The sequence below is a fragment of the Atractosteus spatula genome, chromosome 8, assembly GCF_055471065.1.
Source record: "Atractosteus spatula isolate fAtrSpa1 chromosome 8, fAtrSpa1.hap1, whole genome shotgun sequence".
Lineage (NCBI taxonomy): Eukaryota > Metazoa > Chordata > Actinopteri > Semionotiformes > Lepisosteidae > Atractosteus > Atractosteus spatula.
Window position 1 is genome coordinate 31,454,941 of NC_142713.1, and position 13,339 is coordinate 31,468,279.

At 35.2% G+C, this 13,339-nt stretch overlaps 1 protein-coding gene across 1 annotated transcript in view; it reads left to right on the plus strand.

The window, feature by feature from the left end:
* LOC148829417 (coiled-coil domain-containing protein 91-like) overlaps window positions 1-13,339 on the plus strand; it is a 158,007-nt gene that overhangs the window by 71,536 nt on the left and 73,132 nt on the right. Inside the window, exon 7 of the mRNA XM_088923508.1 lies at window positions 9,843-9,920. Within this exon, the coding sequence (XP_088779634.1) occupies window positions 9,843-9,920 (78 nt within the window). The remainder of the gene's footprint in view (window positions 1-9,842; window positions 9,921-13,339) is intronic.

The following is a 13,339-nucleotide window of genomic DNA, read 5'->3' on the forward strand; positions in this document are numbered from 1 at the left end:
TTAAATCTTGATGTTGGGAAGAGCCACAAAAAAACATGACACACCTATAAGTAAATATAATAAAGTGCTGGAGTTAGTTATTCTGCAGGAATGTTTTCTATGGATGTGGTTTGTGGTTCTGTCTCTAACATCTTTGGACAGATGAGTTGAAAAAAAAAATTGCCTTGTGTTAGTTCATCAGCAGTGCAGATAACATAATTCAATTATTGTCACACATAAGATTTCATTCATGACATATGTTTGTGTAAATAAATACATCTCATGTCTGTTCAAGAGGTGCAGTAGTTTTGATACCAAATTCTAAAAAGGTAAAAAACTGCTATCTTTATTAAGACTTGAGGATATTGCTGTCACTAGAATAAATCACCTAAAAGCATCATTTCACTTTATACAGCTCCAGACCTTCTGTGGTAGGTTAAAAGGTAAAGAAAGTCCAGTTATCAGAGCAATAAAAGCAATATGTCATGAAAGCTGGCCAAATTTCTACTTCTGCCTATTTTTCTTCCATCACAACTTTTATTAACTTAGTGTCACTTTTGAAAAGCTGTACCTTCTCTACCAAGAGCTTCTATTTTTTAAATATTTCACTTGCTTGATTACAGTGTGCCGGTATAAAATGTGCATTGAATTTAAAATTTAAACTTTTAAAGTATTTATCCTTGTTTAAAAAGGCACTTTTATATAGCGCATCTTCCATTTTGCCCACTTTTTGAATAATTAGATCTATTTAAGTCCCAATCACCAACTTTAACATCTATGGAGCCACAAAATTAACCAGAATGCATGGGCATTCTGATATTTATATAAATTTTATTGAATGGATTATGTTTTAAAACTTCAAATCTGTTTCACCAGCAAAAAAAAAACACATATAGAGCAAAGGAATACTGTAGTGTCCTATAATGTGCACCTAAACCCTTACATTATTTCAGTACCTTTGATACCTTTGACTTACCTGTTGAGGTAATTCAGTTTCAATTGAGTAGCTGCTGGTTTTCATAGATGTAATCTGTTTCTAATGTAGAATCACATCTTTGCCAGACCCTGCAGGAGTTTTTCCTGAATCTTCTCTAAATTTTCAGCATCCTGTTTTTGTTACATCCAAAGGGCTCCATGAGAAATTCGAGTATGTGAAAGGAAGTCAAGCTGTAGGAGACGTAATGGTGTAACAGTCACAGCCTGTCAATGCCAGCATTAAATGGGGGGCGCCATCTCATTTTACAGGAGATAATTCATGTTAGAATTATAAGCAAATAAAAATAAGACTGTGCAAATGCAGTCTGAGGAGAGTGGGGGGCAATTCTGTTTGCAGACCTACCTGTTGGGTAGACTCAGGGCATCAATCAGTAACAGTACGTGATGTGTTTCGACCACAAAAGAAATTGTATTACCCTGAAAAAAAAACAGCTTGGCTGAATTAACGATATGTTTGAGAGAAGTTTCTTATATGGAATACTGTTATTAGATACAGTATTAGATGTGTAAATATGGTTATTTGTCTATTACAAATACACTAAGAGCCCTGTTTGAAAAACTAAAGTACTGTAGTAGACTGGGAGAGTTTGTTCAAAATCAGTTACAAAACTCTTTTAACAGTCACTCAGGACCTACTGACTGGAAAACAGCTAATGTAATGTGACAAAACTGTGACACAGCTTAGCCACGTAATTATAGACCAATACGTCTATTGTTTATTGTGTGTAAAACAATGGAAATTATTACATTTAAAGAAGAAGACCATCTCTTTGTTGGTATGATACAAGACATTCAGCATGTACATGTAACACTTTTGTGTCATTTATATCACCCTTGGTGAAGCCTTTGGTGGTAAATGCAGAGGGAATGATTTCTGATGGGGGGGGGGGGGGGAGTTGTGGGGCAGTTTTGTTTTGCATTGCCTGTATCATGTTTGGAAATGTAAAGCTAAGACAAAATCCTAAAAGGCCTTTGAGAATGTTAGTCTAACGGACTTCAGAAAACTCAACACTAAAACATGAACCAGAGGACACAAGTTGAAGTGTACTAACTGAGTACCTTTAGGAGCTCAGGAGACATCTTTTTACACATGTGTGGGAGTCTAAAACAAGCTACCCATTTCGTATTACTGGGGTAAATGTGGCTTATTTCAGTCTAACGTTGTAATGATAGGGAAGCTAGTACACATCTGCAGGTCTTTTGCTGCTGTGTTTGACTTGATCAGTGGATTATTGGTACGTACTGCTAGAACTATTAGTAAAGATCACTTGATGAAAATCTTTGATCTTGCTGTGTATCAGTGCCTTCTTCTACCAACCCAGGCAACAGCAGGACTGAGTGGTAGACCTATAGGGTTTATCTGTTTTCAGACTAACACATGAGCTCTGCTACATCTGATTTGGAGCCACAGTGAAAAAAAATAAACTGTCCTTATATTCCAGTGGTTTCATTGTAGTAAACCACTTTGAAGTCATGTTAATCCATAGGAAACAGTGATAGACCCACTATACAAAATACTATGGTAAATATAGCAGTGTAAATGTCTTGATTGCATGTAATATGTGTTTACACCTCTGTTGGTAATGTGGTTTACAGTAAAACTTTGCTTAAGTTTTTATGTTAAAGATTTTATTGATCTGAATACAAAGTCACTCATTACTTCATAAATACAGAGCTTAAAGTGTCTATATTGAAAGTGTCAAAATGGTGGACTCATTAAATGAAGTGACTACACAAAATAATTTATGTATTTACCCATTATGTCCAACAGAAATGTGTTTAAATTTGCCATTTATAAAAAAATATAGTAAAATATAATGATGTAGTGTATTAACACTTTCAAGAGCTTTGGAATTCTACAAGTATTTTCTTTCATTCCCTTTGAAATGTTATTTAACACATAGAACAATCATTTGCTATCTATAAAAATGAAAGGATATGAATAACAAAAATTCTGTATGTTTCACCTTCTGAGCCTTTGGTGTGTCTACTCTCTTAAGAAACGTTATATAGTAGTTTATATATGGTATATAGTTCTACCTACCTTCAGAAGAGAAAAACTGACATGTGTGATAAAAGCTAATTTATTGGTTTTCCAAAAGCACAGGAACAATAACCTTTTATGCCTTTCATATAATTTTCTTCCTTTTTCGGAGCCTCACAGCACAGATCCATTCTTTTTTACCTAACTGCAAACCAGATTGGTCTTTGGGGTCTGTAATGCCCTCTCAGACTGTTTAGTGCTTTTATAATTGTCCTACATACAGTGGTTTCTTTACCTTCTTTTTTAATGTTGTGGTCAAAGTCTAGTCTTGTTCCAATTGGAATAAGAAGAAAAATACTTCACATGTTCTCTGAAACACTCTCTTTTAATGCTTCTAGTCCCCTAGATGTTTTCTTTTGTAATAAGTAGATGCTCATCAAATGTAAGTACTGGTTTACAACAGCTGCAATGCAATTTAGCATGACATAAATACAGTATGCTCCACATAAATGAATAAGGTATCCAAATTTATGCAAATAGCTTTATAAATGATTTTTCACATGATTAAAGTTTAACCCAGATGGGCCAGAGAGAATGCTTTTGAGCAGAGAAACTGAATGAATGCAAGAAAAACACCAAAGCATAGCTAAATATCTGAACATTTGCTAACAGAGATAAAAATAGACATAACATTGAAAAGAATGATAGAAAAATGCCTCTGATAGCTAAACTCATTGCTTACTGGTAAAGGAAGAAAGTGGCTGAGGAAATTTAAATTTATTTCAGTGGTAAAGCTGGCTGTGTTTTTTGGATGTGTTGCCATTTTCTAAACATGTAGGGAGCGTGTTGGTCAGAAGAGAGGTGAAATGAATGCCTTTGTGGCCCAACTAACAGCTAAGTGCGTTTAGGCTTGTGGTATGGAAACCTGTGGCTTGAATGTTATGCATGATTGGTGATGGAAGTGCTTAAACAATATATTATAAGAGTTATATAAAGCAGTGGGTGCACGGGAAATATTTTCTAGAAATATTAAACTCTTTTGCCTCTTTGAATTGCTTATTTAAAAATAACATTCAGGATATGGAGTTAGAACCTCCCTTTAGGATCATCATAATAATTGTTATTAGGTCATTATTTATTATTTCACCTTACATGCACCGTTTTGTGTCACATAATACACCATAATAAAATAGCATTGACATATGACGATAAAATCATGAATTGACTCCAGAGAAACCATAGTAAGACAAAAGGTGTTTATTTAGTATTTATGTAAAAACTAACACAAATTCCCGTGTTATCACCGGACTTTGCCCTTTTAAGATTTCAAGGGAGATTTACATTATATAAGCATAACAATCATTTGCAATTGTACAATTTTCAAAAATTCTAATCCATTTCACAGCAGAGAATTTCTGATATATCACAACGGCAGATCTTACTAGTACACTTGATTGCAAATCTGACTTGAAGAAATTAAATTTTGGGGGGCTTGAGCGCTATAAAAACTTAGAAGTAAAAAAGAAGTAAACACTACAAATAAAGGAAGATGAAGATAAACAAGTACCTATCAATATATTCTAAAATACAAGAAAAATTGCTTAAAAACCAAAAGATTATCATAAACCAAGATGTCACAAATCAACAGAATTAAAATGAAATAAGAAAACTTGCAGTTACCTAAGGGGACTCCAACCCTGGTGCTGGAGAGCCCTGATCCAGTCAGCCTTATAGAACACCTGTAAGTAAAGATTGTCAACAACTGTAGGCTACTGGTGAATCAGAAGGTGAAATTAGTCTGCTCAATTAAGAGAACTTTGGTCCTTGACAGCTGAAGAATTCATAGACTTTATTCCCTAAACGAGCTCTGAATTACTTAATGGAACTATTCACCTCTTTAATTGATCACAATGGAATTGTTCTGTGTCTTTAGAAATTGATGATTTAATGGTGACCTCTAAAGCCTGCTGGATATGCATAATACTGAATTAAATAATAAACCCTGAGTCAGGGATGGGAGTAGTCACAAACCCCAGCTCACTTAGAAATATAGATTCTTAACTCAGCTCGTATTGGATAATTCACTTTACCTTGACACAGTTCAAATGATACCCAGTGGTATCTTTATAAAAGGTTAAAGTGTTTGAGATATATTGGCTTAAAAAGTATGGATTGAAAACAAAAGTTAAGAAAAAATTCTGCAAAACAAAGAAGAAAATAACACTAAGCAGTCAAGCAATCAATTTACCAACCAATTATATAACACAAAGCCCATTCTCTAATAACCTACACTATGTTTCTTTGTTTTATCCATCCTTCCATGTTCAGCCTGTTTTTCCTAGTGAGGGTTAGGTCTTTCTTACACTTTAGAAAGCATTCCAGTGGGTGTGCAACATTTATCTGTGAGAGTTTACAAGCATAGAAAGGCATTCACTGTCTGTCTCAGACGCTTGGTCAAGAAGGCAGCTTTGTCAGAGATCTGTAGAGATTTGTGATAGTGTAATCAGTGGAATAGGATCAGGATAGAGGCCCTAAAGATAGTCCATGCCTGACATCTGAAGTGAAGAAAGAAAAGAGATTTTTGAGTGTTTTTTACTTTAGAAAGTGAAACTTTACAGTCTTTTTTCTGTTTTGTCATTATTTTTTTTCTAAATCAAGACTATACACTGTTTCTTGCGATCAAAATTCCCCCCTTTTAAATTCAAGTTGTTTGCAAGATATTTTGTTATTGTTTCTGGAGAGTTGTTCACCCCGCAAGGTGTCAATTTATTTTAAATTCCCATTTTTTCTTTTGTTCTGGAATATTCTTCATAGTCTCCCAATCTTAAAAAGTTTTATATAAAATAATGTGCATTTTCATCACTTGATCATAAAGTAGAATTACACAGTACAGGGACAGGAATTAGAAGAACTTTTTGTTCAGACATTTTGTTGCTCTCCAGGTGATACGGAAAGACGTTCAAGTATGCAGACATTGTAATTTCAGATATTACCATGAAGACGGACACGAAAGCAAATTCTTGGCAGCCCCGTGATGATCTATAAAAATAGCTTGACTTCGGCACATTTTCTTCTCCTCTGCTGTGTTCATCCTTCAGTGGAAAGGGTGATGGGTTGTTGAGATGAAGTATTGCTGAACTCATATAAATGCTTCCTGCCTACCTGTAGGTCTCTGAACTCTATTCCTCCTCTGCTCCTTGGGAATTGTACAGTTTAATTTTAGTAACTGCCAAAATACTGAACTTTTCATGTGTATTGGATTTGATGACAAGCTTGGACTCAATGAATGAATATTCTTCTAATTCAAGCCACATGGTTTGCATAAAGGTACTGTATGCTTAAATAGTGACTGTTTTGTTTGAGTTCGTGAAGCAAAAGCATTTGCACTTTTATAAGATAGGGAATAAGAACAAAAAAATAAATAACGGTTTGAGACATATTATGGAGACTGAATGTCTTTGTTATTCTGCTGTCCCAGTGGAAACACACATGAAATCAGTCAGGTGAGCCAAGTTCTTCCAAACAGTTCTCAAAATGAAGTTGGATAAATGCAGATGGGCCAATGTTGAACATTGCACAGTTATATTCTTTCTAAGAAACGATGTTTTGCCATGTATCTCATGATTGCCAGATCTACAATAGATATTATCTGTAAAAGAGATACTTCTAAAGATACATAATTCCTGTTTCCACCTGTTTTATCAGCTTAACTTGCCTAAAAGCAGGGATATATCTATAATGGAAGTATTGTAATGCAGTGCATGTTTATGTGCCTGAATGTGCTATTGTTCTGTGATAAGCATTGTACAGATACATAGCGCAAAACCTCTGGATTATACTGGATATGAATGGACTGATCTTGGTATGAATGTACAGTAATGCTCTCATGGAAATGTTCTCTATCAATTTCAATTAGAATCCCTTGAGCTTCCACAAAGGGTGCCAGATTTTTGCAACATGAGTTATGAACAGCTCTGAACCCAGTTCTGATATGCTGGGTTATCAGAAGGAGCTGTAAAAAAACTGCAATAGCAGCAACGTACTCGATTTGATCGACAATATTCTACCAACAGTACAGCTTTTCAGAGCATAATTGTTTTCTAAAGTATTTATACAGTTTAATGAGGTGGACAATGTAACAAATGTGCCATGGTTTCAGACCAATATGACAAAATTTGAATTTTACTAATGAACCAATTGAAATTTGTAGATATTCAAGAAAAGAATTACAAGCCAATTGAAATTTGAAGATACTGAAGAAAATAATTACGAAACATCTTCTCAAGGAAATCATTAAGTTTGAACTGCTAAAACTATAGCCATGTTCTTCTTTAATCTCATAGCAGTTTTATTGAAAAATAGAAGTTAAGGACTGTTGATAACTTTTTTATAAATTGGATGAACTTGGGACAAAAATGTAATGAAACAAGATTGTGCAGACTGAAATTTTTATGTAGATTTTAACCACAGTGCAAACCACAAAGAGGTCATTAAAGTAATATGCGATGTTTGAAATTATGTTTTCAGTACAGTGCCCTCCAGATTTATTCATGTCCCCAGTAAAAAAGAAACAAAAACATATAACAGAAAAGATTGTCTTGCTTGAAAAAGTCTAAAAATGCTGTAATGATAATCTTATTAGCTTTGTGCAGTATCTGTCACCAATAATTAAGGTAAATACAGAAAATACAAGGGTCACAAATATTCACACCAAAGTGTGAATGAGATTTGGGTACTATGAGGGGTGGAGTGTCACCGTTCCTCCTTTGTCAACAGAATTGCTTTAGGTTTTTCATAAATGTTGGTCTCCTTGTGAACTGCCTTGAAGCACAAATGTTTGATTTGACCTAGGTCTGGAGATTGAGGCAGCCAATCAAGAGTATTTTGTTTCATCTGACTATAAGACATGATTCCAGTTTTCAAAAGCGAAAAGAAGTAAACAGATAATTATCAAAGTAGCATGGAAGAGTCCTAATTACATAAATATTCAAACTGTTTCTTGTGTAAAACCTAAATTACTTTAGGTTTTAATTGTGTGGCTCATTAGGTGCACAAAATTACCTTCACGAGCCGCACAATAAGTTGTGTGTGCTCTGTCTGTCTGCAATAATAATGGTTCACACGATTTCAGAGTAAATGCAATACAATAATTCACTGCAAGGTTCTTCAGTCAGAAAGTGATTTTGTTATAAAAAAAATTCAACCATGAAGACTAAAAGAGCTTTTAAAACAATTCAGGAATAAAGCTGTACAAAGGCACAGATCTGGAGAAGAGAACAAAATATTTCACAGTCCCTTAATAGCCCTTTGAGTCGGGTGAAGTTGATGAGTGGAAGTGGAAGGCACCCAGACACAGCCTATATCAGGCTGTCTCTCTAAACTGAGCTGTCAGGCAAGGAGGAGACTAGCACGCAAGTAACTCTGAAAGAATTACTGTACAGAGTGCAGTTGCTCAGATGGGAGAAAATGTGCATTAGCCAACAATTTCCAGTCCACAAGTGGGCTTATGTGGAACTGAAAAAAAACTTCTTAATATCAACATGAGGTATGAAAAAAAGCACCTAGGTTATACTGCAAACACATGGCAAAAGCTTTTGTCTTCAAAGACAAAATGCATACTTTCAGGTTTAAATACAAAGAGTTACATCTGAGTAAAAAACCCAAAATAGATACTTTGGATACTTTATTGATCCCATGAGGGAAATTGCAGAAATAGTGATCACTCATTAAACAGCAATACCATCTCTTCTGTCAAGCATGATGGTGGCAGCATTATGTTCTAGTTCTGCTTCTCATCAGCAGAGACTGGGAAGCTCATTAAGACTGATGGGAACTTAGCTTAGTACTGGCAAATTGCAGGTCAATAACGCAAAACACAAGGCCAGAGTCACAGTTCAGTAGTTTAAGAACAAGAAAGTGCATTGTCCTGAGTGAAAATCACTTAAAATGATCTGAAAGTCAGTGGAAAAACTGTTGTACATTAGCAATCCTCAAGCAACTTGAGAGATCTTGAGGAAATTTGTCATGAAGAACAGGCACAAATTACACCAAATTGGTGTCAAAAAAGATTTGTGATTGTAATTGCTGCCAGAGATGCTTCCACCAAATACTGAGTTACTGGATTTGACTATTCATACAATCTAAATATATTTTAGTTTTTTCCTCTAAGGTTTTTACTGGCTTTTACTGTATCTTATCTTACCCTTAGACATCTTCAGTTTGAGAATTCTGCTTCTGAAGAACATTTTTAAAATATTTTATAAAACATCACTTTGTAATTTTGTAATATCATCGAATGGGGCACCATTGGAAAGGTTTGAATACTTGTTTTCAGGCACTGCATCTAACTAAATCTGTTCTAAACATGACCATGTGTTTCAGTCATTTTAAAAGAGCTCCAAAGTAACCACCAGGTTAATATTTTTTTCCATCTCTTATATAAAAAGGATTGCATTGTTACTGAAGTGATGTAATGTACAAATTGCCTGTTGCATTGATTTTGCCTTTGTTAGAAAATGCATGGATTCCTATTCCCTAACTGCTTTATCAAGCAAGCAGCACACCAGGGCCTAATGTCCCGGAAGTCAAGTAACCTACCAGGATTTCTTTGGACTGTGAGAGGAAAATGAAGCACAAATGAGGAAACCTCACGAACACAGGGCAAATGTACAAACTCCATGCAGATTGTAATTACTTTTATTAAGACTGGTTATTTTAACTCCAATGTAGGATTTCTCAGGGGAAGTCTGACAGTTATAAATAATCAGAGATCAGTTAAAAACCCATAGCAATTCTACCTTCTCTCCTTGGTTTTATTAGTATTATAACTTATATTTCTACTGCTACTATTACTACTAATAGCCAAAATATTTTTATGTTGTAGGAAAAGCACAACAAAGGACTTGAAGAAATGAGGAAGGCCGGACATGAAGCTTTGACTATAATTGTCGAGGAATTTAAGGTACGTGAGTACGGTATACATTTTTCATTTACAGTATTACTGCAAAGAGATGTCTGGCCATTTTCAGATATTTTAGTAGAGGGAAAAATATTCAGTAGTGAAGTGACTTTATTCGAAGTATCCAAACAAAAACAAACATTTGCAACATAGTGCTATTTCAAAAACGTATGAAATGTTGATGCACATCTCTTTCAACTGTGACGGCTTTTGTTTTAGCATCCAAATGCACCAGCATGTTTGTCCTTTCAGGAGGTAGCAAAGGAAGAGGTAAAGGCTTATTCCATGCTAAAAAGAGAAGAAAAGAACCACAGCATTTCGGCTGTGGAGCCTTCTTCGAGTGTGAGAAAGAGAAGGACGTCACCAGCTGATATAGCATCGGAGAACAAAAGCCGGGAGTGTAGAGGAGGCCAGAGCAGGGAAGAGGCAGAGAGGCCACTCAGGTGGTGTGAAGTCGAGAGAGGTGAAGAGACGTGTGAAGTCGAAACCTGCAAAAGAATAGAGAGGATTAGAAGGAAACGAACGTCGTTGAGAAAAGGGGGATGGTGTGAACCTAGTTTCAGGATAGTTTTGGTCTCAGATGTCTTTCTGCAATAGGAGTTAAGAAACCCTACTTTGAGAATGCAGACGGAGAGATCAGTGTGATCATGGCCATTAGAGGTGAAATGAGAAACTATGGGCTTGGAGAAATCTTTGATCCTCACGGCCCTGACATGTTCTCTGAGATAGCTGGGCATTTACTGCAAGAGATACAGTAAATAAGGTTGTACAGTTTTTACCATTTTTCTCAAAGGATGAATCTTTAAATGTTACAAAAGAGGAAACATAGGAAAAAATTTTTCTTTCTGTTTTATCCAACTCTTTGTGGCATTCATACTTTCATGTGTCCTTAAACAGACATTTTTATAGTCTTTGTGTAAAGAGCACAAGAGCATAATAGACACTGAAATAAAAACAAGCTTAGTGCTGTCATCAAAAATTTGGTGCTATGGAACAGTTTCCCCGAAAATCGTTGAACTCTGTTAATTACTGTCAAAACCATTATGACAGCACAGTGTTGAATTTCAGGAGAAGGTTAATTTGATAGTCTGGTTCACTTAGGAAAGCCTAAGTAGATGATCCTTCATTATTTAACGCAAGTTAAATTAAAATGTCTGTCATGCGATCAGTTTGAAGTTTATCTTTTAAATATTTTTTTTAAATAAGCAATGATTTGGATGATATATTTGTCACCACAAATTTTGTATTTTTGTGCAGGGAAGGTTCAGAAGATTACCTTTATCAATTAACAAAGAGATTGGCTAAAAAGAAAATATTTAAATAATTTTGTTGCATTTGCAGTTTGGTAAATAACCTTATAAAACCATCATTTATCGAAAACCTACAGGTTGTCAATTTTTTTACCCATTGAATCTCCAAAGAGATTAGCATTGAATGGGCTATTATTAGTAGTCTACAAGTTTTGTTTTTATTTGGATTTTCTGGAGCAAGAAAATGATCACTCTTTAAGTAAGCTGAAATACACATCACATCACTTTTAATACCGCTTGTTCAATTCAAGGTCATAGTTGCCCAGAGTATATTCAGGGACGTCTGGGGCGCAAGATAGGATACACCCAGGACAGGGCGCCAGTCCATCACAGAGCACACACAGACACAGACATCCCCACACCCACACCAGGGCCACTTTGGACTGTGGAAGGAAACTGGAACACATGGAGGAAACCCATGCGAACAGGGGGAAACCATACAAACTCCAAACTCCAAACTCCACGCAGATAGCACCTCAGGACTCCAGCTCTGAGAGAAAGCAGTGTTACTGCCACTCTAAACACATTAATTAAGAAGAAAAAGTTTAATGATTTGTCGATTTGTCAGCTTAAAGTGAAATCTATCTTTTTTCTCAGATGTGGTATCTAAGACTGGCATGGATAAATAAAGAGAGCACAATTAACTCTTTGAAATCACCATTGATGTAATTTCAGATTTCAGTCACCAGACATTTATTAGATTAATAATATGCATTTTTGGACTTTGCACAACTAGAGCAACTAATATGCCCTCACCATACAGTAGATGACGTATTAGTAATGAAAGAATTATTACTAAAGGGATGTTTCAGTATTAACAATGGTGAATACAGGTGTTGGAAAAGGAGATAGTCGTTTTACATAATAAAGGCGATCATAATAAAACTAAATCTTTATTGCAAATGGCAAATTGGGCTTTAATATTCATATGTGAAAGTATGTTATCTTCACAGACAAGAGTCTGCATTCCCAGTGAAAATGTAAAATAATAAAAAAGGTAAAAAAGAATGTTTGGAGAAATAATTGCAGGAAGAGGAAAAGGCTGATATTTAAATAAGTGGCCAAATGGATTTGCCGGGAGAGTTGTACAGATGTTTTAACCAATTTTTTTTTGTTTAAGTAGTGCTATTCTATTTCATAAGGAAGTCAGGAATTTGCTAAGGATGGATTGCAACCTTCTAATTATTTTTACAGAGAGCCTTACATTAATACGCAGATAATAGAGAGGCTATAGTTTTCATCCACTTTTATATTGTATAGATGTCAGAACCACTTATAGTTTGAAAAGTAAAAATTATGTTGGAAGGTTGGGGTAATTGGTAACACTAATTTAAAATAGAGCTAATCTGACCACTGAAATCAAAAGCTATTGTATTTAACCTACTGTGAATATTGTATTTTGGGTTGCAGATAAACCAAACAGTGGTATACACATACAGCTCCAATAGCAACTTGTCATTTTAATATTGATTCTGAGTACCTTCCTCACTGTAGCACGAGTAATGTTATATAACTTTTAATAGGTTGCTGATATTTTGCTGTTACTGCTGTAGAGTATATGGAATAAACATTTAATGTGAAATGTAACGGATCTGACCATCATATGATTGTCTGTTTAACAGTCCTGTTAACTCTGAGAACACCACTCACTTGTGTTAAACAAGTGGGACACTTTTCAGAAAATAAGAAAAATAAGATCAGAATATCTAATTCTGTACTACATTTTTCTAGCTGAGTTTTGTGCTGCAGTTACACATACTGTAGACAACTGTGGGTCAAAATGTTATAGCCTTTCTGTGAGTTGGGTCTAAAAATAGGTATCTGTGTCTCGGCCTTGAAACTCTGAGAGATTGTGTAAAGTGTTTAATGAGCTGTGAAGGGCATTTCAAACACTGTAGCAGGTTTTAGGAAGCCCCAAAGTCCGGTGTCTTGGAAACTATTTGAGGTATTCCTTGTAGTTTGTGAAGCAGAGTAGGATTGTGTGTTGTGAAGTAGTATAGGAAGATATGAGTAATCCAGCTGGTGTTGTGATTTGTTTACTGTTGATGGATGTATAGATTATGATGGATGTGTTTGTATCCAGTATCAATTGATTTTTTATCATTATCTCTG